General features: G+C 43.8%; 1 protein-coding gene across 1 annotated transcript in view; it reads right to left on the reverse strand.

Annotated features, from left to right (window-relative positions):
• Window positions 1-27,335, reverse strand: part of ADAMTS2 (ADAM metallopeptidase with thrombospondin type 1 motif 2) — a 172,984-nt gene that overhangs the window by 6,989 nt on the left and 138,660 nt on the right. Inside the window, exons 8-21 of the mRNA XM_041482157.1 lie at window positions 26,458-26,601; window positions 24,582-24,714; window positions 23,017-23,130; window positions 15,920-16,065; window positions 14,336-14,511; window positions 10,377-10,510; window positions 9,453-9,576; window positions 8,749-8,829; window positions 7,267-7,430; window positions 5,981-6,140; window positions 4,664-4,796; window positions 2,195-2,402; window positions 1,716-1,845; window positions 611-700 (exon numbers count right to left, since the gene is read on the reverse strand). Of these exons, the coding sequence (XP_041338091.1) occupies window positions 611-700; window positions 1,716-1,845; window positions 2,195-2,402; window positions 4,664-4,796; window positions 5,981-6,140; window positions 7,267-7,430; window positions 8,749-8,829; window positions 9,453-9,576; window positions 10,377-10,510; window positions 14,336-14,511; window positions 15,920-16,065; window positions 23,017-23,130; window positions 24,582-24,714; window positions 26,458-26,601 (1,937 nt within the window). The remainder of the gene's footprint in view (window positions 1-610; window positions 701-1,715; window positions 1,846-2,194; window positions 2,403-4,663; window positions 4,797-5,980; window positions 6,141-7,266; window positions 7,431-8,748; window positions 8,830-9,452; window positions 9,577-10,376; window positions 10,511-14,335; window positions 14,512-15,919; window positions 16,066-23,016; window positions 23,131-24,581; window positions 24,715-26,457; window positions 26,602-27,335) is intronic.

The following is a 27,335-nucleotide window of genomic DNA, read 5'->3' on the forward strand; positions in this document are numbered from 1 at the left end:
CTTCTGCTTCCCAGTGAGCCCTCCACGGGTCACAAACGTAAAGGTGAGGGTCAGGAATAAAAAATGAGCAGCAAGGGTGAGGAAAGCAACAGCACCACAAAGGAAAATGGAATGAAAAAATTCTTCCACTCATCAGACTACCCTGTCAGCGAACTGAAACCAGAGAGTTACGAGATTTCGGGTTTTTAGATAAAGGAGAACTTTAGCACTACAAGGTGTCATTATTGTGATGTGATCACATTCACAATAAGTTCTCAGTTTTGCTATCAAACTGAACATCAGGAACCAGTAAGAGCCTTTTTTCACCACCACCAAGCAACAAGCAAACCGACCCCAGCTCCCTTTCAGAGGACTGCAACATACTGTGGAGATCCAACTTCACACATCCAACACTTCAAGACCTCCACCACCAGGGCTACGCAAGCTCCAGAGAAGAAAGACACCGAGCACCGAGTGCCTGGTGTGAAAAAACAGATTCAGCCCAAGATTTAAACTTGGCAAAGTCAAGGGAACTTTCCGCATAGAGAGAAGAAGAGAGCAAAAGGCAAAGTCCACATTCGATGTGGCATGCATTTAAGGGCAAAGGCAGAGTTATAAATGGGTCTTTTACTTGAAGATATTTTCTGGATGGGGTAGTCTGGATCAGGTCTTGACAGCCATTGTATCATGTAGGTTTTCTTTGAAGGATCAGAAACGTTTCCTTGAATAGAGGAAAAAAAAAAAAAAAGATGCAACAAAACATATGTTAGGCAGCACTAAATTGTCCTGTCAGAAGGGGACAAGCTCAGAGAATGAGTGGGCTCCAATTGTGAAGGAGCCCAGGGAAGGATTACAACCAAGCTGTCTGATTTGGGGCAAAAGGTGCTGTTTGGGGAGGTTGCTACAGCTTGTGCCCAGCACTTCACAGCCAACACTGAAGACAGCCCAAGGGCCAGTTCTCCAGCAGCACTTCTCATGGCAGTGTCACACACCCCCAGAGATATGCAGTCTAGTTTAGTTACAGTGCCTCATTAAAATCTTTGTATTGGAGACTGTAATTGACAGCTTGCTTCTAATTAATTAGAAATCAAAAGCTACCCTGAGAAATACATCAGGAAAAAAAAGAATATGAATGACTTAATAATAGGAATATGTGAAATGATCTCACAAATATCATTTGCAAGCAGCTGAAAAGCTAACAAGGATAAAGGCCATATTGCCCTGGATTAAGCAGGAACATATTAATTACAGCTTCTAAAAACTGAGTTAGATAACCCCTGCAGATAACTTGTGTTTGAGGGAATGAAAAAGAAGCCTGGAACTGTTGGTGGAGGTGGGGAAAGGAAAGAGGCATCCTTGGTTAGCACAGCCCAGCAGCCCCTTGCCAAGCCCCACAGGTCTCAGGGTGCAGGGCTGGACTCAGGCACTGCTCCTCTCCCAGGGCAGCTGTTGGGTGCTGGCCACATCTGGCCATCAGCACTGTGCTGAGGCCATCTGCCTGCTCTGCCCCAGGCTCTCAGGCTGTCCTGGGCCAAGCAGTGCTCCCCAGCAGGAGGAGAGTGCCCAAGGAGCCCTTCAGCCACACAGCAGCTCCACATTTGGAATTCTACTCGAAACAGGGACTATGGAGAAGTGCCCCCACCCGTCAGGCGTAGCACACAAGTATCAATTCAATGAAGTAATTAAATAATTATTTTTTTCAACAAGTAACAGACTCTATCAAGGAGAAGTCTTACTGGGACACGGAGGTAGTCTGCAAATCCTGACGGTCTCAGGTTTATTCTCCTTGCACAGGCCGATGACATTGTCCCTGGTCCGGCACAGGACCGGGCGATCCTGGGTGCCATTGCCACAGCTGACAGAGCACTGAAAGGACAGGAGCAGTTACACCCCAGCCACCCTCTGGAAACAACCAATCAGAAATTAGCTTTTCAATGTTAAACTGCCTTGATTCGAGCTGACATGGTACATTATTTGAACCACTGCAGTACAGCAATGAAGCAAGAGGGAGAGCCACTCACTGCTTCTTGTGGTACACCAGTAATTGTGAAATACTCCAAGAACGAGCTGTGGTCAGAGCAATAAACAAACACCTGTACATGCGAGCCATCTATTCACAGAGCCATCTACTCACAAACACAGGGGGGGCATTACTTGTCATGCTCATTCCACCAGACAGAAATGAGTTGTTTGAGACCCCCAGGAAGAGACTGACCTGTGACCAGGGTCCTATTCTCCACTGAGCTGGGCACAGCTCCCTGTTGCAGGGCCTCCTGCCCTCGGGGCGGTCGTTGTTGCAGTACTTGGTGTGGACAGAGCGATTTGTGTTGTCGTGCAGGGGCTGGATGCAGCGCACAGACCGCACCTGATACCCTGTCTTTCCACAGGATTTGCTGCAAGGCTCCCATTCCCCTGTGACCCATCTGGGTTGGTGAAAAGAGAGCGAGTAGAGTGAAATTCAAACTGTTGATCTGTAACTCTTAAACACAGGTTTAACGTGATATTAATACTAGTTCTAATATGGAGAAAATAAGAAGATATGAAAAAAACATAAGCAGTTATGGTGAGGGTAATTTAACTGCCCCTGGAGTGTCATTAATAAGACCCAGATCTTCAATATTACTCTTTCTCATTATCTCCAAGATAAGCATTATTATTACTCCACTGTATTTGCCTTGATTTTAAGCTGCACTTTCCAAGATGGCACATAAAAATATGACCACTTTTATGTCAAAAGCAGCCACCCAAGGGTGATGCTGAGCTTCCCAGGTCTGGGTGCATGAGATGTGCCTTGTCTCATAATGCAGCACAAACCAGCTGGTTCCCACACGAGTGGAGACAAAACATCTGGGCTAGAAATGCAGCTCCTGCCTGGCCCACATCTGGGCACTCCATGGACCACATCCCTGGCCATGTTAGACTCAATCTGCTGAAGCACTGGCAAACCCAGTGCTGTGAGTGCTGAACTTGGGCAGGTCAGGGTCCTCATCATCATAAATGTTTGGTTTGGGGGAAGGCAACACTCCACTGAAAACCAGAAAGTTCGAGTTCATAATTTCTAAATCAGTTTGGCCACTGAGAAATGAAATCTACGGTTTGTAGTGTGGTGTAGTTGAAACCCTCATTGATCACCCAAACTGCCTCATGAATTACAGCTATAAATTGTAAAGGACTTAGAGAAGAGCAATAGGGACAGACAGCACCAAAGGAAGTTTACCTAGACTACTGAAAGCTTGGTTATAATCAAGTGAAGACATACAGCAGTCTATAAATATTTACAGAGTGCAGATATCTGCAAGATGGAAATATTGTTCCATGTAAACAAGATTCTTGGGTTAAACTTAACCAAAAAATATACACAGTCTGGAGAAACACCCTGAGGTTGAGGGAATTGTCCTAAAGTACTCATAAAATCCTGGGTTTGGAAATGGTCAAAAAATAGTACAAGGCACTGCACTACACATTCCAGTTAATCAGAAAGTAACAATTTCTCCCAACTTTCTCTTTGTAACCTACAGAAATTACACAGCTGTGAAGAAATGCAAGAGCTGTGAAGACAGGAATCCTGAGGTGACTTCTGAGACAAAGATGAATTTTTCCCAGAAGTGAAGAAGCAGCATATTAGTGTAGGGGGTGTCCCAGAGCTTTGTAAAACTCCTTAATAATTGCCTCTCCTATGTACAAGAGCAAAATGCTTGGATGACATTCTATGGAAACAGAGTTAACTGAAACTTCAGGGATCCAAGTACAATTTAGGATCCTATTGAGCCTTTGTGGTACCAGGGCCCAATTATATTTGCAGCTGAAAGGAGGATACAGTCCTTTCCAGAGAGCCTGAGATATGGTTAGGTCATTACTTCAGTTTTCCCATAAATAAATGTTCAACCCTGACCCATGCAGAGTTTATGGGGCACAGTTTTTTGCCTTTTCTCTCTTTCAAATCTTTTTCTTTTGAAAGGAAGTTAGGAAATATTGTGTGGTATGTTCTATTTATTTGCTGTGATTCCTGGAACCTACACTCGGTCCCCAGAGACAAAAGCTGGGATCAACATATTCCTTTCTTGTTGCAGTAGTAGCACAAAGAATATATTGGTCCTACATGTGGCAGGAATAACCTACTGCCAGTCAAAAAAAATCACCCATAAAATGTGAATTAAAATATTTATAACACTTGACTATGTAGAGCAGAAATGATAGGCACTTTGTGCTGTACAAGAGCAGCCAGAGAAATCTAACAGGTCAAATATTTTTCCTGAGTTTAAATGTCCAAAAATATGATGTGAACTTTATGAAGGTTTGGATTTGAGAGACTGGACGTTGACATTGGTTGTTTTCTGCAGCACTCTGTACATTTGCTCTGACATGGTTAACTCACAGTGTGTAAAATCTGCCGGTATAAATTGAATTTATGTCTATTTTGTATCACCTCAAGACGGCCTGAACACAAAAGTCTGGATCAGGACAGCACTTATTTTCTAATCCAACTTATTTCATAAGCCACAGGAACCAGCAATCACAGAAAGAATATTTCCATGAGCAGAACAGAGCGTGAGATCCTCACAGTCCCGGGCTGCTGTAATGGCCACGAAGGTGAAGCTGAGGCCACCAGCCTAGAGGTGACAATGCTGGCTGGGTGTGGTGCCCCGGCACCCCCAGGGACAGTGCTGGGGGCAGGGATGCTTACATGGGCTGGGAGCACTCCTGGAGGTTGCACACCCTGCGGATGGGTTTGGGCTTCTGGATCAGCTCGCAGTAGCTGCGATGAACCATCTTGTGGTCCGTCTTCCTGCGGCAGCCGTACTTGGTGAGCTGGTAGCCTGGGGAGAGACACTGCTCTTACTCTGGGAGCTGGCAGACCTCACACAGGGCTCGGGTTTCAGAGGAGCTGCACAAATTCTGTCAAGGGCTGCAGTAGGAACTGCAGATAAACATGCAGTTTATCTGCGTGTTTATCTGCAGGAGGGGTAAGCTGCACTGAATAAAGACTTGCAATGCAAATTTAACACCCAGAATTGTTCACCCCCTATATTTTTCACTTCTTTAATCAAAAAATCACTGGGTTGGAAGAGACCTTTAAATCATCAAGTCCAACCCAGCCCTAACACCTCAACTAAACCATGGCAACTGAGTGCCACATCCAGTCTTTTTTTAAACACATCAGGGATGGTGACTCCACCAACTCCCCAGGCAGCCCATTCCAGATCACCCTTTCCATAAAAAACTATTTCCTAACATCCAACCTATATTTCCCTTGATGCAGCTTAAGACTGTGTCTTCTGTCCGTTGTTGCCTGGTGAAACAGACCAACCCCACCTGACTGCAACACCTTTCAGGAGTTATAGAGAGTGATGAGGTCACCCATGAGTCTCATTTTCTCCAGGTTAAACACCCCCAGATCCCTCAGTCATTCCTCACAGGGCTTGTGCTCCAAGCCCCTCTCCAGCCTATTGCCCTCACCTGGACCTGCTCAAGAATCTCAACATCCTTCCTTAACTGAGGGACCAGAACTGGACACAGCACTCAAGGTGTGACCTCACCATGAAAATTAAAATAACATTTAAATAATGTTTAATGAAATAACAGCCAGATCCAGCATCTCAAAAACATTCTGCAAACCTCTCCAGCAACAATCCAGTGCTGCACCCTGACCATCAGCCTGGGGAACAGCATCAGCACTCACATCTGGCCCCACAAAGGAGTCTGACATTGCAAAAGCCACATCATTGGATGGGATTTACAAAGGGCTGCCCCATGGCACCTTGGGGTTTGGCACCTTCACAGCTCGGAGATGCTCATCCAAATCTTGTACATTTGTCCAATTTTTCAGTTTCATAATCATAAATCAGAAATGAATCAGCCCAGATCTGTCCCCAAACCATTTAAGTCAGATTTTAACCCCATTCACTATTTATTTATCTAATAAAATTCCTCCTATACTCTGGTCTCCCTAACGTCTCATGGCAATGAATGAATTTTGCATGATCTGAGGTTTTGTTTTTACCTCCTCCACAAGGTTTTGAACACTGGGACCATTTCTTCAAAGCCCATTCATATGACAATGAGTCCTCTTCCAAAACATTATTGTTATCTACATTCAAGGAATCTTCATGGATCATGTACTTGTAAGTCAAAGATATCTTGGCACCACCATGAGGAATCACCTAATAAGCAAAGGAGATGTAATGAAAAAAGATATGAAAGGCTGATATCAGGAGCTCTGTGAGATGATGTGAAATAGTGATCATGGCTAAAACATCCCCGGAGGGATTTCAACCTTTTAGCTGCACTCAACACATTTTTTCCCTGATGAAAAAGTATCTCCATCCTTATGACACAGAGTTTCTAAACTGCATATTAAGAAAGACTGTGGTTGATTTAGACTTATTTTCCTTGCCAACATTGGACTGACATCATGATACTAAATTTTTTCCATATCCCATCACAAAGGAAGGAAATTTGGTACTCAAATGATAATGGATAGTTCCACTAAAAGACAAAGCAAATTCAACTGCAGAAATAAGTGAAACTGGCAAAGAAAATTGCTTATATTTCTGATAAAACACAAATATTCTTACGATAATCCTGGAATTCTGCAAAGCTTTTTTACTTAATCTTGACAGAAATATAAACTATTTAGAAAGAGGTTTTGTTATCACACTGCGCTAAGACAAATGCAAGAAAACAGAACTCAATTTGAACAAAGTGCAAAATATTTGTCCTTTGGAAACATTGTATTTATTCTTCCTTTGAAGTTCAGCTGGTGTAGATCAACACATTACAGTTGTTTTCAGAGGGATGTTAAATCAACTTACCCCTGAATTGAATTGAAGTCTACTGTTTGCTAGTTTGCAATGAAAAAAAGAATATATTTAGGTGGTTTGGGGAAGTATGGAATGGTTTTGCCCTGAAAAAGGGAGCCAGGATCACAGGAATCCTTCAGGATACATTTTCAAAACATGGATGGGAGAAGGAACTATCAGATCTATGAACCACTGTGACCTTTTTTTGATTGGTGCTCACATGTCAGATAGGACAGGTAAGCTGCAGTCTCTACTCATAGCTGATTGCTATGCCATCCACAGGAAATAATCAGGACAGCTGGCTGCTCAACACATAACCTGAATTATAACCGCCCTCACACAGAGCAATGAACTGGGAGAAGGGAATCAAAATACATCTTCTATTGTCTCATAATTGAAGCAGGTGTCTTGTTGTTACTCACAAGAGGAATCTGAACCATATGCTAGCCCGTTATGGCTCTGTGGAAGGTGTTTCCATCTGACTTACCAGGATAACTATTCCATGGCGCAGCGGCCCCATGGTCTGCACCGTTTCTCTGTCGTCGTCATTCCGATATTCCCACTCCACACCCATGTCAATAAATACTTTGGAGTCTGGCACATAGTTGTCCTCACTTAGAATGAATTTCCCCGTTTCACGATTTTTAATAGCTGGGAACAACACAAGAAAAGTGAATATAAGAGGTTTGTTTCTCATCTCCAGTTTTGCTCTGCTCATGTTCCATTGGACGAAGCTGAAAGGCCAGTGTGCATTTCCCCTCTCTTCCCTCACAGGTTTGGAAAGACTTTTTCAGGTGTTTCAGTGAACTGTCGATGCTTTTCTGCTCAGCTCCAGGAAGATCAGTTATCCTTTTTTTTTCCTTTTTCATAGCCTGCCTTGCCAGAGAAATGAGGCCAATGCAGCTGCACCACAGGGGTCCAGCTGCCTGCTCCCATATAACAACTTCTGAATCCACTGGCCAAATCCAAGCCAATTTGACAGCCAGTGGGGGTCCCAAAACTATTCAGCTCTTTCATATGTTGTAAGGCAGCTCAGAGGGTTGTTACTGCTCCATCAGAGAAAGGCTACTGAGCTAACCCTCAGCAGGTCCCCACAGTGACAGAGGGACACTAGAAGCAGCATTAATTCTCCTGCTCAGATCCAGTGCTGACACCAGCACAGCCCTGTTAAGCTCCTGCTGCTCTGCAGGCACCTGCCACTGCACACAGAGCCTGGTTCCTCTCTTCAGCTCTCACCATGCTCCATCCTTCACCTGGAGAGACTTCAGCCACCTTTGTATGAGGACAGCTTTTCACCTGAGATGGAACATTTGCCCTCCTCGTTAGAAGAAGCAGGACTATTTGTTATGTAACACCAGATTTTAACTCCATTCTCTGCCTGGCAGCTACCTGAGCATCCTGCTCCCTCGGCAGTGGCCAAGACAGTGAGGCAGCTGTCTGTGTGCACAGCACTCACCCCATCCTGACAGAACTTTGTCTGAGGGAGGACTGCTCCCTGATCCACAGGGCCAGGCCATTAACTCCTAAACTGCTGCATTGATCTGGCAGCACTGTTAGCAGTGGGGCAGAATCTGGAACAGATCTGGATATAGTTGGGAAATTACTGAGTGTGGGGAGCATGAAAGATGCACACAAATACCATGGAGTGGTTTGGGTTGAAAGGGACTTTGATCGTATACTTCCAACCCGCAAAGATAATGCATTGACCCCCTAAAGTAACTCAGTGCCTCTTCCAGCAGCTTTGATACTTGCACATACCAACGCAGAGATCTGGCTGGGACACCCTGGAATACAGCACAGGGAAATCAAATTGCCAAACAAGTTTCCTAATTTAACATTCTTAGAGAAAGTACATGGTGTGGGTGGGTAATGGGTAAACAAATGTATAAACACGTTCTCAGCCTCCAGAGACAAAAATAAACACCAGAAAAAAATATTCTGACTGAAAATTTCCCTACTTGTTACTTACCAAGATGATGAGTGGTGGCATCTGTTTCCTGTATAAGTAAATGTCTTGCACCAGCAGGAATTTCAAACATCTTAACGTACCCTATATTGAGGTATTTGAAAAGATAGTTATGGATTAATATGCCACAAACAGGGTGGGGTTGTCTTAGGTTTTTAAATAAATCTTATTTCCTGAAAGCAGGGTGTATTAAACAAAATGAAGCGAATCCAGCATTATTCCCATTCCCATTTCTTTGCCAGGTGATGGAACATAACAGGGACAAAGGGCTTTGGGCCAGAAGAAAGATGCCTGAAGTATCACCAACAGACTTGGCTTCAGACTAAGATGGGCTTTGAGGGCCATGTGCTCCACAGAGAGCACAGAACCTCCTGCCTGGCAGTGCCTGATGGTGACACATGACTGCAGCACTGCAGGGACACAGCAGCTGGCTGACATCAGCAGCACAAGTCCACAGCTCTCCAGCAAGGAGCAGGGAAGCCCTCTCCCATGCATGCACAGGCCTTGGCATCAGCAGCTTTAACTGCTCACTGCACAGAAGTCTTATTTTCAAATTATAAACACATCTGGAAGTAAGTCCAGATTGTTTGTTGGAATTAATGATGCTGCAAATGATTTGTAATTGTCCTGGTACTTTCCATGTAAAATAAGAGACCAAGAAAAAACACCCTGAGTTCCCCAGGACAAACCCCCCTGGATGTACTGACCTTGCTTTTTTGGTACTCTTGAAAATGTTCTTTTCACCACTTTGCAGTGGGAATTATCTCCTCCACAGACACCACACTTATCTTCCTGCTTCGTGGAACCTATGACCCTGTCACACCCAACTTTCTGTGCACAAAGAGAGAAACAGTCATTCTTATTTATCCACTTTTCAATTCAAAGGAGCCTTCACTCTACATATCAACCCCGAGATTCTGCTTCAGCAAAGTAGCACACCTCATAGTATTCTCCTGGAAGATCAACACCTTAACAGATTTTAATACTTCCAGTTCCTATAATAGCTGTCAGCTGGCTGATTATATTTTCATATTACGCTTCACAGTGGTTCTCTTACTGAAGGAAAGCAGCATGGTTAAGGAAAAACTCTTAAACCTCAGCTTATCTTAAGACAGATACTTAAATTCCAGGAGAATCTAGGCACCTATATGGGGATAAGCACCTCCACCAGTGTTTTGCTAGTCAGATACTAATTCCTGTGAAAGATGACCTGCAGCAGATCCCAACTTAGAGGAACTGTCATTGATTTTTTAAAAATAGCATGATCAAATACCAAGAGAATGCACATCAGCCATATCCTAACACCACTTTCCTTGAAAGCTGCTGTGCATTCCTATTTCATTGTACATTCCACCCCCACTAAGCAGGGAGAGCTTTCCTTGAAAGCTAATTGTAATAGTTCATCTTAAAATGCTGCATGAAATATTACTTGTGTAGGTAGGTGCTTTTGGAATCAAGTCATGTGCATGGCAACTGTGAATACCACACATAATATTGTGACAATAATCCTAATGAAATCTCCTTATTGCCCAGAGTGTTGTTATACTTAGTCCTGCTCGGAGAGAAGCACTCAAGGTAGAGTTTGAGTTGTTTTCACAATGCTGAGCTCTGCAGGAGCCCCCAGAACTCACGAGGCAGTCTCCCCTCACGCAGATGCTGTAAGCATCCTTGTAGGAGCAGCGGGTCCCGTCGTGCACCATCCTCTTCATGTACACCACATCCCCTGTCTCCTTGGATTCGCAGTACAGGTGGCACCTCTCCTTGGCTGAAAAACAGAACGACCCAAATGGTGCATGTTCAGCTCTCAGTTTAGTTGCTGATGCTGTGAGCAGCTCTTTCAGTAGTGTTGGCTCTCCCTTCTTCCTTGCACACATCACAGAGCCCAGCGTGGTGCCCATAAATCATTGATGCTTATCCCCTTTGAAAAATTCTGTGATCTCTTGGAAGATGCTGAATCATAAAGCATCCATGTGTCACCATTAGGAGACAGGCTTAAAAATAACAGATCATTGACTTTGAGGGGGGATCTATTTAATCTTTTGCAGATGATGCAATCTGGCAGAGCTCTCCTCAGTTGCATGGCTACCTGTGAGAGATACTGGTTTCTCCTGCACTTCACTTAAATTAAAAAAAAAAAAAAATCAAATTAATTTTCCCATTAAAAGCAGCTGTTTGACACTGAGTGAACCTGGCATCCAAAATTTCTTCAGAGACAGCTGGGCCATAGCATTTCATCCTAACCACAAAGTTAATTTTCCCTCATGGTTGTACTTGTATTTATGATAATTTAAACCATTAAACAAGATGAGATGTCAAAAAGATTCAGGCAAACCCCTTTTTTTTTACTGCTAACACATGCACAAACAGCCAGACAAGTGGTATTTTCTCTAATCTGTTCCAAAGAGCTAAGAACAAAAAATAAAGCTGAAAATGACTAGTCAGTGGCTGAATAAAGTTGTATTCCAGTAGTGCATTTCATTTTATCCATGTCTCTTGCTGTCCTCAGCCCCATAATAGGATTCACTATGCTTTCCTTGGCACTGAAGAGCAGATGGCCTTTCTGCTAGATGAAACAAATATTCTGCTACTTTAACATGATTAAAAGTTGGAATGCTTTTCCCACCATTTAAAACAATAACGACCTTTCCATTGTAGCAGTTCAACAGAAATAAATCTTCACAGGCCCTTTGCATTCTTCCCCTGTACAGTTCCATGACTTCTGCCCTCTTTTTATAAACTCCTTGTTATTGCTGTTGATGTCCTCAAGGCCACTGGGTATTGGTACATCAGAGACCTTTGTTACTGCTCCCAAACCATGCAGAGAAGCCATGCTGAAAATCCAGGGTCTAGTCTATTAAAACAGGTACTTTTTTTGGTGCAAACCCTTAATAGGAGACTATTAAGATCATAATAACGACAGACCTAATGTGTATATTAGAAACATGAAGCTGTGCACAGGATAGATGTGTACACAGCACCCCTGGGTATGCAGCCACCCCCACCCCACACACTCACTGTGTGATTAAATGAAAATATCAGCAGGTCTGCCTGGGTGCCAGCAGCTCTGCACAAGGGCTTTATTTTAGAGATGGTTCTGCTCCCACTGCTCCATGGAACAGTAAATGTGTAAGTGCTGTTAAATTAGACCCTGCTATTGCAAAGAATTATTTCCTTCCTGTTCACTGGTGCTGGGCACAGTAGAGGGGCAGGAGCACGGATGTGATGGTGTGCCTGCCCAGCCCCTGCTCTCTGAGCCCTTCTCATTTAGCTGAGGCTGGGAGCTCATGGCCAGAGTCACGCCCTGCTGCCCTGGCAGATGCACAGGGAGATGCAGGAGCCTGTGAGCACAGCAGGGTGAGGACGTGGGGGCTCAGAGGAGCCAGGCCATGGCACAACGGGGCATGGGACGCTCAAGGACACACTGGGGTGCACCCCAGCTCAGTGGCTTTTCTCTGCCCACAGCATGAGGCACTCCTGTCTGTTCTTATGCCCTGCACAATGTGTCAGACACGTCCAGCTGAGCTGCCTGTGAAGTGTATGGATTTATGTCACTTCTGAGCCACAACTGCATTATCCTCACAAGTACGTCCCTGATATGCCTTATCCTTACAAAAGGGAGTTCTGAATAGATTAGAGTTCAAGCATAAGCTTGTCTCTGGCCTTATTTTCACACAAAAGCTGTTCCCTCTAATAACCCTGCGCAGGTAAATGTAACTCTCAAGGTGTCTGCAGTTATACCATAGTTATATTAGAAACCAGCAGTGCCCAGGGATCAGTGCTCAGACATCAATGAGCTGGTTTCTGACCCAGAACCCATTGAATTTAATTGAAAAAAAATCTGATTTTTTTTTTCACTGGTCTTTGCAGCAGACTGCTCCAAAGGCTAAAGCATAAGCAAAGGTCCTGCAAGCCACAGCATTCATCCTTTCACCCTGTGCCAGCAAAGCTATTTTATGAAATTAAGCTGTGAGGCTGTGTCTGTGCCTTTGAAAATCCCAGACTGACAGACTGACCAAGATGGCATGAAAAGAATGAGGGAACTCTGAGAACTGTTTGGGAAGAAAGTCAGGCAAATTAATTATAAGGAATTTGCTATTAATTCCTGGCAGAATATCCTCTCATTGGAATGCAAAATGATTCACCCAAAGTGACCCTTCCCTCCCAGCGATGGCAGCTGGGCTGAGGATGGGCTGGGTGCTCAGAACCTGCCCCTTGCCAGGCCAACCCAGCCCTCAAGAATTTGTCATTTAAGTAAGGTGTTAGGGTTTTAACCAGTGAGCAGCTCACTCTGCTCATTCAACAAGCTGAGACTCATTGCCCTCTGCCCCCTTGTTAGGTAAAACAGCTCAGTGTGTTTTCTGGCAAGAGCAGACACGGCCCAAATCAAGCAGCTGCTCTTGCACCGACAGTTAAGCTGAGGCATTAACAGGAACAGGAACATTTTTGTTCTAGGAGGTGATCTCTGTCAACCTTGCTGGTTTGAGAGCCAGCACCCATCCAAACCAACAGCTGCCTCCAACAGTGCCAGCAGCATTTGGAGGAAGACACAGGAACAAACTGGAAACTTTTCTCAGAATATTCTCATGGTTCCTCCTACACTGCAGCTTGGGGACTTCCAAAATCATTACTGGAACCTGGTGTTTAATGGCTCTTAATGGACTGCAGAACTGTCAAGAATTTTTCTAAATAATTTCTAAAACTTTCTGGCATCACCAATCTTCTGTGGCAGTGAATTTCAAGATAATTAGATGCTTTGTACTAAGCCTTTCCTCTTATTTGTTTTAAATCTGCCACCTGATAATTTTATTTGATGTTCCCAGGCTCGTGTTATGAGAAACTCAATAATCATTCCACGTTCAGTCTCTTTGGGCCACTCACAACTCTGTAACTCTATCTTTTTAATCTAAATCTTTGCTTTTCCAGGGTGAAAAGTCCTGGTTTATCCAAACTCTCCTCATCGAGAAGTCATTATTTATGTTTGCTTTATTCTGGCCTGAGCTCAGCTGTGGGTTTTTTAGCAGCCTGGGCAGCAGTGAGATGGGCACAGCTCATGGCTGAGTATTTAAAGTGCAGGCACAACGTGCAGGTACATGGGGGCAGGTCAGTGCTCTCCATCTCTCCCTTCACAGTCACTGAACTGATCTTTTCCTGAAGCTATTCCCAGCCTTGCTTTTCAGAGCCCACCATTCACACACACACAAACACACGCCAGTTTTTACCCCCATATCCATTACTGGCATTCATTAACACCAAACTTCCTTTGCCTTGTGTCACTTAGTGTCACAAGGTCCTTCTGCAGCTCTCAGAGTGGGACATCCTCCCATGCAAAATAATTCTCTTTTATCTCATGGTAAATCCATTTAACAGCTGGCATTGGGGAGCAGTGTTTGAAGTTTTTTGAAAATCCAAGTGCATTGTATAAATTGAGTCACTCATACTCACTGATCCCTTCAAACACCTCCTAACAGATTTAGGAGGAATAATTTCCTGGGAAGCATAATTTCCTGGGAAGAAGTTTTACCCCTCCCTATATAATTTTTATTCATATTTTGCAACTCATTTTAGTTTTGGCAGGAGAGGGGCTGCTCACCATCAACATGTTCATAGGGGAGCCAGTGGTGTTTGGTGTTCTGGTACTCAAAGTAGGGGTCCCACTGCCGGCACTGCTCCTCTCTGAAATCCTCCAAGTCCTTGGGGCAGTCCTGGGTGTTGCACAGCTGGAATTCATAGCTTGGCCCCACACACGTGCGGCCTCCGTTGGCAGGACTGAGACAGGCAGAGAAACCCACGGTTAGTTTTGCTACTATTTCATTAATCAAGTGTCTATTAAATCTTTTGTGGAGACATTTGTTTCCCACTCATGTCAGTAGGCACTTGGTGAACGCAGGGCTGCATTTCTGATCCGTAGAATACATATTTCCTTTCAAAACCTGCTGTCACTATTTAGCTGTTAAAAAGCAACTTCTGCAAGTAGAGGTTTAAACTACTTGATAAAGGGAAGAAAAGCTGTTTTCTTGGTGTAGCCAGGAAAGGAAAGCACAGCAGAACTCATTCACATTCAGCCCACGTGCAGCAGCAAAGGCAGCCCAGCCCAGCCCAGTGTGTGCCCACACACAGTGTGCACCAGATCCCTGGCAGATCTGGCAGTGCAGGGCTCAGGATTGGAGCTGGGTTTTCATCCTCTTCCAGGAAACACAGAAAACGTTTTCAATAGCACGTTAGGCTTTTCCTACATGCAAATAGGTTTTACAACTAAAGCTGTGCCCACAATTATAAAGGTCACTTCTCTGTTGCCAAAGTAATAAAGGCTGAAAAGAGAACTGGCAAATGTTTTCTTAACAGAACAATTTCCATTGGAAAATGCTGCTTCATAAAACTGAATTTAAAAAAAACCCAAATCAATTATAAAATGGTTTTTTATACTAGACAAGTTCAATTGCTTTATCAACAAACCAAGAAATTAAAAGTTAAAAATACTCTCTCTGTTAAAATCATTTAATTCCAAAAATTGTTTTAGTCCTTGCTGTTAGGATCTTGACATTTTATGATACCACACTAAGATAGCAATAATTACACATTTCCGATCATATGTATATACCAATCTTTATTAACTATACTTTGCTTCCACTGTTACTGAAATGGAATCATTCTACATTATCTAGATGACCCCTATGTAAGTTATTAAAGCAAGACAATTCAAAATTCCTAAAAGTAACTCTGGGGTAAGTTCTGATCTCAGGAGCTTTGTTCCAACTTGGAATAAAAACAGTTTGAAAATATTTTAAGACCTTCTTGTTGAAATATCCTAAAAGGTGGATTAAAGAAAACTTTTTAAAAGGTTTAAAAAAATCCAGTAAATCACTGCTATTATTTCATACTCACATTTTAAAATGAGATACATAGGACCCTAAACTTTTACTTATGCTTTGCACAGCACTGTATTAGCCCTTATAACTGCATAACCAGTTTAATGGGTGGCTAAACTGAGAAATAAAGATGATTCATGACTTGCTAAGGGTGCCAAAAGTAGAATTTCTGACAACTTATGCTATAGGTCATTTAACAAGCACCACTCAGCATCCTTTGCTGCACTGCTGCACTGGCCATGCACTGAGGATCCTCCCCGTGCAGCTCTGCACATCAGAGGAGCCCACACCAGTGGGGTGTCACTTACTGTGGGTTGTCACACTGCCGGGTCCTGTACTTCACCCCGGTGCCACACGTGCGGGAACAAGAGCCAAACTTGCTCCATGCCCCCCAGTGTCCATCCTGCTTCAGGATGTCTGGTGTGAGCCAGATGCAGTGACCTTTAAAGCAATGCTGAAAGACAGAATCAGATGTCAGAATGATTGGATGATTAACTTGCATCAGAGGAGAAGCTGTTGTACCACACATTTTAATTTTCGGCACAAGTTCTGGATTGTTTTCACCTCTCCTGTAGAAAGTAGAGGGTTGTGCTGCCAGATTGTGCCCATGATCCCAAACTCACTCAGATTTTACAACCTTACATTTGTAAGTACACACATCTGTGCATGCAGGTTTCAAGTCTACCAAGTTTGTTAAACTGTTCTGTGTTACATTTCCTCATCACCTGTCTGCAGCAGGGAAAGGAAGGAAAATGGCAGAATCCCAGATCTTGGAGGCTAACAGTAACATCCTCCACTCCTCTCCAGGCAGCACTGTCAGGAGCTCTGGCCATAGCACCATCCTGCCCAGCCACTCCCAAATCCACACACATATTCCCATAATAAATGCAATCAGCAAAGTGTCATGGAATTAAAGCAAGCTCACATTGTATACATTAATGCTATTCATTAAAAACTTTTGCAGTGTCTCCCTGGAGACCTCATGGTAAGCCTGACCAAAAAACCAGGAGGCATTCCTTAGGGACAGCCCTGGACAGTCCCACAGCTGCAGAGTTCATCACACCTACCACACTTTCTCCTTTCTTTTATCTGGTTTTTAATACAGTCATTCTACAGCAGCTGAAACACAGAATTTGCTACATTCCCCAAACTATTAAGAGATTTATTTTATTTCTTTAAGAGCCTTCATAGCTCCAGTACTAATCACCTCTACTGTCATCTCCTGTTAAAGAAACCGGTCAATGCCTTTCCACCAATTTCTCCAGTCCCTAATCATGGAATTTTTTCTCAGCTGAAGTCACAAAGAATTCTTCTCAAGGATCACAAGATTCTGGCCCATTTCAGTACTATTTCTGCTTTCATAAAAGTCTACTGATGAAGTGTGGGTGCTGGAAAATATATTCCAGCAAACAAACGACTTTGCATGAGGCTGTCACAGTTTGTCTGCGTTAACGGTTACTGCCGGGATGAGAGCTCTGGCGCAGGAGCACAGATGGCTGCAACAACAAGTGAAATCAGTCACTTACTTTCCTTAACATTCAAGTCAACAACAACATTTTACACAGCTTAACAAGCCCTGGAACGCAGGAATTTGGCAGGCTGCACAAGACAAGCATATGGCTAAATGCATGCTGCCAGCAAAAACAAAATCAGAAGATATATAACAGGAGAGCGTTCTTGAGCATAGAGCGATTAGTGATCTGGAAGGCAAATCTAAAAGTGAAGGATAATCATTAATAATGCTGAATTTCAAGAGAGAATCATTAGAATGGTGACAAGGCACAGCTTACTGGTTCACTAATCTGCTCACTGACTGGCTCCTTATTCATGCAATTTATTTTGGGGCTGATTTGCTTGGACAAGGAGTAGAAGAGAGAGTAGAAATTAGGTTTCAACTATTTTTTTTCTTTCCCATGACTTCAGATATTCAAAGTCAAAACCTATTGAAATAGATGAGTTACCACAAAGCCAATTATACCAATCCAGCTCCAGAGCTGTAATGGGCAGATTTTTCTTAGATGTTTGACAGAACAAGAGATAATTCAGCAAAGCATGAAAGAAATGCAAAATGCTAATATGTCCTTTGCTTTTTTTGGTTTAGAAGCTCAGGGCTGTACCCTTCAGGGACTGTTTACTTATGGCTTTAGGAGGTTTGTTTGAACAAACAGTTTGAGTCGTGGGGCCCTGCGCTGCCAGGGGACCATTCAGCAATGTGGGGGAAGCTGGCAATGTCTCAGCTTGTCAATAGACATTTCAGCTGGGCTTGGAAGCAGATGTGAAGTGACAGCTCCTGATCTGTGCTTGCTCACCCATCCTTTTATCAGGCTGCTGCATCTCTCAGGTGTAAGTTCCACAGCAGTGACCAAATCCATTTCAGGTGCCATTTAGCCTACCTTCATTGTGTGATGATCCAGAATCCAGTGCTTGGACTCATGGGGGAGAGGGAGAGACATGTGATGGCACTGTGTTTCCCAGCCTCTTTTCCCTGTTTTAGTCAGGAATAGCAGGATGCAGGTTTGCAACAACCTCTAATAAACCCCTTCTCTGACATTGAGACTGGTCCCTGAACTGGAAGGCAAACATGGAATAGTGTTATTGACTTTGCTGTGTAAAGAGAAGAGCAGCACTGATTTTTAGTGCAGAAGCTGGTCAGATGCTGATTGTTGGGAAGCTGGGGCAGAGCTATTAGGAGAGAAGCATTTGTCTAAAATGAGTCATCCCCAGCTCTGCCTTTTTTTTTGTGGATAAAAAGAATGGAGCCTACAGAAACAAAATGATTCACTAATGAATCTTACTCTGTGCAGATCCGTGCAAGAAAATGCATGAGAAGGTAAAACCAGAGACAGAGCAATCTCCAGTGTAATAAAGGAAGTTAAAGCCAAACTTTCCTATTGCTACTACATTAACTACATAATGAGGTGGAAAAGAGCCAATTTCAAGCACTATTCCCTTCATAAACAGGGGGTTTCACTTAAAGAATGAAGCATATTAAAGCAATTTTTTTTAATGAGAAAAAAATGGGTAAATGCAAATTGTTTTCTTAGTTGAAGATGACTTCTTGCAGTCTCGCCTATTTTTCTGGCAAACAGGGCTGTCCAAAACAAGTGCAATTTCCAGGAGAGGGAGCTTAAATTTCTTGCAGTAAAACATTCCACTGCTGTTTTCAGCAGTTCTTTGAAACAACTGCTGTGGATGCCAAAAAAAGAGCCAGTGTGTTCCTGTGGGCTTAACACATCTGCAAGTCAATTTTCCAAGAAAAGACTTGAAGATCTTCTGTGGGTATCTATAACTATTTTATATTGGGCAGCAGTGGGCACCTCTCTGATCTTCTCACCTGATGCTCCAGTATCTACCAAGTAACCCCTCCTACTGCACCAAGGCTGGGGGTCTCAGTTCTCCTCACTGTCCTGGGGTCCCATCAGGAGGGGGTTACTGATTTATTTGCATTCCCCATCACACGCAGGCTGGCCCGCTCTGCTCCATCTGTTTGAAATAATTAGTTGCAAGGGATGAACTGAAAGTTCCAACACTGAGGACTACTCTGAGGCAGTAAAAGTTTCTTCAGTGGAGAAGCAAGTATTCCCGTTTCTGTGGTGACTAACACAGCACACACTCACCCATCTGTCTCCTGTCTCCAAGAGAAGCTGAGGTCAGCTTTCTCAGTGGGAAATTAACTGGATTGCTTTGAGTACACATTAGTGTTTTCAGAACCCTCTTTTCTTGGTCCATCTTTCTTCTCAAAAATATCTATTTATTTCAATATTTAATCATTCCCTTCCTTTCCTGACAGAATAAAAAACCATTCCAAGTTTTACTCAGATCATCTCATTAGCACAGTGCAAGCAAAGAGAAGACCTGCTAGGTTTGTGCTGGATCCTTGGCACAGAAGCCAAATCCAAGTGCAACATCAGCTTGGTTGGCAGGGGCAGCTACCAGGCTCTTAACCTCTCCCGAAGAAAAGAAAAAAAAGGAGGCTCAGGTGCTGCAAACCTTGATGTTAGTCACTGCAGCAAGCAGATGGACTCAAACATGTGATCTCCCTGCATGACTGACTCTGGGTTTTATTTCTACCCTGTGGAGAGCAGTTAGCTACTTCAGCCGACATAAATGTCTCCCCAGAAGAGTAATATTTTTAAAAAATGGAATAACAAAAACTGATGATAGATTTCTGAACTTTGCCTGGATTCAGAAGCCTGAGGCTAATGGTAGAGCTGACAGAATTGTATACAAGTAAATAAATTATCAGCTGACAGCATATATTTTCTTTCAATCTACAGAATGCCGGGCAGAGTTAAGCTTTGCACAGTTATGTCTTGCCTGCATGGTTTACTACAGCAATTTATGGAGTGTCTGTGACTGCACAGTAAGACTCTGAACTTCCAAATGCTTAACTTTACACACCAGAGTTATTTTGTGGAAGGTAATGTGACCATTGCTGTATCATCAAAGCCTCACAAAACTGATAGAAACTTCCCTCTTGCTGTTGAAAACTCAATCTGGTTTTAAAAAAATCAAGCTGAGAGCAGTATATATTATTCTATTTCCTTTAGGATTCTGTCAAAATAGTAGTTTTCATTTCTGACTGGGAAGGTCCAGGAGAATATGTTATTTTTTAATCTTTAAACCCAGCAAATTATTAGTTTGCTGCCAATTAACATAATGGTTGCTCAGTATCTTCATTTGCACAAGAAGACTTATTAAGAAGTCTTCAAAATGACAGAACATTACTCTTTGGGCAACTTAGTTCAAATGACCACAGGCACAGAAGAGCTCACAAACATTTACATAAATATATATACTTATCTGTACACATACATACACACGTGTAGACAGCATGAGAAAGCCTCATCTTCCCTTTCAAAGGGCCATGTCTGGGTCCAGGACACAACCTGGGCAGACACATGCCCCTTCCCATCCTGCCTGCCAAAAACATGCTCCAGAGTCACATCTCCCACATGGTTGTTCTTGCCCCTTGGCCATCAGTTAGGAAGGAGGCAGCTGGACTGGATTCTCCTCCATGGCATCTTGCTGGATTTGGGGTCAGTTATCAGTTATGTGAACACCAGCCCCAGGTGAGAGCGCCCACGCACCACGCGCCGTGTTCGCCTCCCCAGCACCACTCTCATTTCTGGCATCCTGTCCCCTCAGCTGCAGCAAAGCCAGGATGTTTCTGTGACACATCAGCAGTGTTGTGATTGGTTTGAGCTTAAAATAGGCCCTGGGAATTAGTGGTATGAAATCAGGAAAACTGCAAGTCTCTAAAGTGGGAAACAAATGAATCTTTCTCAATCAACATTTTTAATTGCTTATGTTTCTGTACTTTTCTTTTCTGGCATGATTCCAAAGAAAATAGGAGATCATGTTTGAAATTATTTTCCATTTTTCTTAAGTGCTGATGAGGTATCCTGGGAGATGAACCTGAAAGGAAGCTGCCCCACAGCAACTGAGTCCCAGCTTTGGGCAATAAATGCATTTTACAGCCCTGTGCATTCAGGCAAGAGCCTCTGGTATCATCCCAGTTGGTGAGGTGAGTGAACAGGGGAAGGCAAAATCAAGGGCAGGGATGAAAAGGAAAGGAACAGACGTAAAAGCATTGATCTGATGTACCTGTATTAAAAACACCAACATCTAATAAACACACCGGTCAAATGCTGAGTTCAGATACATAAAGTCAGCTATATAACCTCCAGAACTCACACTATTTTAAAAAACCCAAACCATTTAGTTCAGACTGCTGAGTCTTATCTAATAAAATGGTTTTCATTTTTCATCATTTTCTCAGGTTCTTCTGGAAGGTGGCAGCAAGTTTATTTATCAAAAAACTGGGACAGCTCCCTTGAGAATAAAACCCTATCATCTACTGAAACTTCAGAATGTGCACATACTCTCTTGCATCTCTGCAGAGCTCAAAAGCCTGGCTGTCTGCACAGCTTGCTGAAGCCTTGGATCCCAAGTTCCAGTCCAAAGAAAATTTTTACAGCTGAGTTGCATAATATCCTGACAAACTGTTTATAATGGAAGCACTGACAGATCCTTAACTGTAGGGTTACAAATTCCTTTTTTCTCCTCATTTCTGTTCAAATACTAATATGAATGAATAGCTCAGGGAAGAGGGTGATGCAACAAAATGGAATATAACTTTTTTTTTTTTCAGTTGGGGGTCATGAATATTTTTAATATAAAAATCAAGATAAAAGTGTATCCAAATAAATTGTCTAAAATTTTGGATTATAACCTATTTTTTAATTTATTTTTTTTTTAATAAGAAACAAAGCTTTTGTAACAGGAATGATTTAAAGAAAAGAAAACCAGAAAGGAGTAGTTTGAATAGAGCGTGACTTCTTGGGGAATTAATTTAACATAACTTTTTCATAAAAAAAGGCTTTTCAAACCATAACAGCAGCTGCTAATATGGTTCATTTATCGCATAAATGATGTCATACACTGGGTTGTAAAAAAACCTTTCCAAGTAGCGACATCTTCCTCTCCCCCTCAGTCACTGCATCCAAAGCCCAGGGATGCCAGACTTTTTCCATCAGACTTCAAAGGAGTTGGAGTTCAGGCCCACTGTGAGCAGAGCGCGCTCTCCGCGGAGGAAGGCTGGGGCTGGGAGCGGCTCCAGCGCGGTGGCTGCGCGGCCGGAGCTCTCTGAGCCTCTGCCACCCCACACCACTCCCCGTGCCTCCCTGGGCTCTCATCAAACCTGCAAATCCACCTCCACAGACCTGCCCTTCTCTGCTCACAGCCCCTCTGTGCTGTCGTCTGGGTTCTGTCCAGCTGGCACTCAGCTCCCACATCCCTCCTTTCCCTCTGGGAAGCTCCAGCGGCCGTGGCTTGGCTGTTTCTCCGGCTCCCACTGCTCTCTGCAAGGGGAGGCCAGGCAGCACCAGGGCAACATTGCTGGTCCAAGCACAACACCCTGACCTCAAAAGAACGTAGGAGAGCGGAAATTTCCCCATTTTTGGCTTTGCCACAGAGACTTGCCTGCGATAGATACTGCCAGGACTTGATTGAGGACGGAGTTTAATGGTCCCAGAGTGGCCATGCAGGACACGCCAGCCCTCACCCCATGTCCTCCCCTCACAGTGCTCACAATCACAGAATATTCTGAGTTGGATGGAACCAACCTTGTGGATGGATCCACAAGGATCATCAAACTCAACTCTTGAGTGGATGGCCCCTACAGGGATCAAGCCCATGTGCTATTAGCACCATGCTCCAACCAGCTGAGCTAATGCTCAGCACTCACTTGCACTCAGGAGTTTGCCCCACATCTTAGCAAACCTCAGGCACTCCAGACAGGTTCTTCTCTTGTTCCTCTTGATTTTGAGGGGAGCGTCCCCAGCTGCACACAAACACACGTGAACACACACGGGGTGTGGGGGCACGGGGCACCAGCTCTCACCTTCCCTGGTGCACACATGGTCCCGTCCAGCGGAGGCCCTTTCTTTGTCTTGCAGAAATAGGGGTTCTCGGGGTGGCTACACCACAGCTGCTTGCAGGGATCAAATGTACGGAACTGGAACACACAAAAAAAAATCAGAGTGGATGATGCTTTGAGAGAGCTCCCACCGGAAACTGCAACAGAAGCTGCAGATGGGGGGGTTCCTTTCCCAGGTTTGAAATGGCAGCTGTTAGTGCTGATCCCTCAGGAGCACCGTGATGTCTGTGGATTGAATATTTGAGCATACAGAATCATGACTCTGAGGCGAGATCCCATCTGCATGAGATGGACTAAAGTCAAGCAAAAATAGCTCTACACAAGTGACCAACCAGCTTCCTCGGGCAGTGAGGCACACGCTGCCTTTTCTGACAGCTTCTCCAAATGGGGCTGCTTCATTTGGCAAACAAAGCAAAAAATCCTTATGCACCCATGGGAGATGGAAATGAGCTGCTCAGACTTTAGCTCAACTGTTGTAATCCCCTTCTTAGGGGGATGGAAATTTGAGATCAGGTCCCCAGTCCAATGAATAAATCAGCAGTTTACCTACAATGCAAAGGCTTCTACAAGAGAGGATGGGAACCACCCACCACTAAACATAGTAAATCACGATATCTGGTCATGCTTTTGGGTATTGTGAACAAAGCAGAATAGAAAGCCTCCATCTCCCAGGATGGCTGTAACAAAAGATTCTCTTTGGCTGGGACATTCTTCCAAGGCAGCATCAGAGGGAATTGTGTAAAGACACAACACTACAGCTCATGCTGTAAAGGTTCTCATCCATTATCTAGGGACACTGCTTAGCACATATATTCCTGCAGATGGGAATGAAAGCAGAAATGTTACGTGTCAGCAGCTGTCAGCAGCTGAAAACATCTCTTTCCATTTAATATTTAGTTCTACTTGAGGAGCTGGAGGTGGGAGACACAGCCCTGCTTCAGAAGACTCCATTTTCTGAGGCCAGTCCACTGAGAATAGCACTAATCTTGCCTTGCTTTAAACTTAGACTTTGCCTCTTGTTTTCCTCATACCCAAGAGCCAACCGTGTCATCAAGAGCTGTTACAGGTTGCTTTACTCGCTGTGATGCCTATTTTCTCTTGCAAGGTATCAAAATGTATCACACTTTCCATAAAATTGGATCATAAAAGCATGCTGCCCTGTGCTAGCACTATGAGACGTGGCAGCAAATCCATCTCCTTCACATCCGGGTGGGAGTTTTGTAGCAAAATAACCAGCTGCCAGCAGGAGGAGGCTCAAAAACACAGCAAGTTTGTTTGCTTGACAAATACAGATATTTATGAAACTACACAATAATTACGTCTGTAATTCCAGTTAAAAAAACCCAAAAACCAAGAGATATTTAAAATAACATGAATGTCAACATTCAGTTGTTAATCCTTGCTTACAGATAAGAAGGCACAACATCTTTCCTTGTGGGCTTCACTATGCTGTCCCTTTTAAGGACATTTCAGAGACACTTAGACCACTCCTGGATGAGAAATAGCAGAAGCTGAAGTTAAGTACTCACAGCTGTGCACATCATGTATCCCAGACCGAAGTCAAACCGGCACTGCTCATTCATGGAGTAGTGAATCCCTGGCAGCTGTGGGAGGGAGGGCCAGTCGTGTTCGAAGGGATCATCCCGCAGACAATCGTAGGAGCTGCAACAGGCAGAAATGACAGGAACAGATGGGGCTGTGAGGCTTGCACAGTGTTTGTGGTTTCATTGCCTTTTTGTTCCAAACAAAACAGAGCCTACAGTTTCTCAGATCCTGGTCCTGAAGAGCAGCTAATATTGCAATTACGCTCACATTCACTTCGGCATGTCGTATCTACCTTCAATGGATCCTACACATCTTTTTTTGAAGCCCTTCCATTGTAATTTCCATTTAGCTTGCAGGTAAATTCCTATCAGTGTCCAGGCCCCTTATGTGAAAAGAATCAAAGGAAGAACCCACATGAGACCAGGAAGAAAAGAAAGTTTAATTAATTTTCCATTTGCGGAATGTCTTGCTGCCTGCAGCTGTCTCTCAAATGAGGTTTCAAAAGCAGAGGCCAGGGTAACCAGCCCAGAATACCACTTAGTGAGCTTAGTTTCCCTGTGTCCTCCCTGAGAAGCAGTGATTCATTTACAGACTTCACTCGGGTTTGCTCCCTCTCTCTGCTTATCCTGATCGCTCCCAACTCCATCCATAGTTTAAACTAAGTTTTCTTTCTGTGTGACCAATGTGGAAGTTTCTCCTCTGCTCCTAAGGAGTGAGGATAGCCTCGAGAATTACATCTGACCAAACCATGCCAGTACAAAGGACTGATGCCAGTACCACCAAATGGTTAACACAGTGTAAGAATTGGTTGATTCACAACACCAGCACAGTCCACAGGATCTCTGAAATGTCTCCCAGTTATTTAACAGACATGAGGACACCATACACATGCCTATCCTGGCAATCATTAAGGTTGCCTTGAAGTTACCAACAGCTGAAAGCAGAATTTTGAGGTTAGATTTACTTCAAAGGAAATCATCATTCTGCTTTGTTATAAGACATTTTATAAATAGTTGTATTTAAAAGAACATAAAGCAGCCCTCTAGGCCAGATGATTTTTATTTAATGGCTAAAGCTCTGGAGGATCTTGCTAATTGAAACAATCACACTTCCCTCACAATGTTTTTATTCCTTATTGCCACACCTAAGATATCTATGATAATAAAAATACTGACAAAAAGGCTGACTCATGTTTACTTCATGTATTTTGCTGCACTTTTCCCCCTCTCATTTTCAGCTTTTGCTGGTTATGGTAGTAGTTTCCCCATATTTTTTGTACAACTTCCACATAATAAGGGGAGGGTTTTTCTGTAAGGAGCAAAATAAAGGTCATAAACAACAGAATTTGTCAGGGAGCTCCACACCAGTCTAATGCCTGAAGTGTCAGGTCCAAAAAGGAAGACAAGGGGCATGGATGAAGCTGTTTAAACAGCTTTTGCATTTAAGGTACTGAAAGAAAAATTAACAACTGAAGAACTTGTTCTGGAACCATGTGTGCTCTTCAGGTATCTACTAAAGTCAAGAAAAGCCCTGAGCACTTAAAGGGCAGATTTTCCTCTCTAGACAGCACCATCTTGTCACTGACAGGCATCACAAGCAACAAATGGCAAGACAGACACAACACTGCTGGGTAGCCAAGGCAGCGCTCAGCTAGAGGTTAGAGTAGGGAGGGAGGAAAGTTAGCAATGACATTCATAACAGTGCCTTCCACCATCCCTGAGGGGACAGCAAACACACCCTCAGTGTCCAGAAAACGAACAGACACAAGTGGAACGAGAATAACTTAGAGTGGGCTGGCATCGAGGCGAGGGCGCGGCGCGGAACCGTTCCCACGCGCTCCGCGCCGTGGGCAGTACTCACTGGAGGTAGCGGTTCAGCTCCTGCTGGCTGCAGCGGGACCAGTGGAAGCGGTGGAAGGCAGCCTGCACCAGGGGGGCCATGATGCTGCCCAGCCGGACCTCGTCCCCACAGCGGTTGCCTTGGCCGTCGTGCTCCATTCCTAACCTGCCCCGCACACAGAGACACGGCGGTGACGTCGCGGGTGGGCTCCGAGCGCTGCCCCTCCCCGTGACACCAGGGGCTGGTGCCAGCAAGGCTCTGAAGTCCCACGGCCCTTGTTCACATGGGCAAAGTCATGGGGAGCAAGACAGGGTGGGGATGGAGCTAAAGAGCTGGTCTGGAGTAACTGCCACATGGAAGGATTGGCCTGGAGAGTGCTTTGGTGTCATTGGCCTAATCCACTTTCGAAAAAAACCTAAAAATATCTTTTGTGGGCTTTGTGCACATGCACATTTGTGAATCACGACAGCTAAATGTGAACCTATCCCTGAATTACTGATCCTGCCCACCCTCCAGGAATACCAACAGAAATGTTCCCAGGCTCTAATCTAGTGCTATTCAGGGCTTTATATAACTTCTAAAAAAATCACACCTTAGCTTGATTCAAAGTATTTTGCAACTGCAGACTTTTTTGCATGGAAATAAAGAAAGGCACCACACAGAAAGCTAGTTCAGACAAGCTGCTGCTGTTGCCCAGGAGCAATCCCACATTGTTTAAATGTAAAGCAGCCTGGAAAGTGGTGGATGCTTTCTAGAAAATTACCTCAAATTACAGATAGTTTAAAATTTCTTTTTGGATTTATTATGAATATATTTGATCCTTTCCTTTGTTAGGATCTTATATTGCACTTTTAATAAGCACTATTGGACTAACATGGGCAATATCTGTCCATAGTTAA

This window comes from Pyrgilauda ruficollis, unplaced genomic scaffold (genome assembly GCF_017590135.1).
Source record: "Pyrgilauda ruficollis isolate IOZ18807 unplaced genomic scaffold, ASM1759013v1 scaffold57, whole genome shotgun sequence".
NCBI lineage: Eukaryota > Metazoa > Chordata > Aves > Passeriformes > Passeridae > Pyrgilauda > Pyrgilauda ruficollis.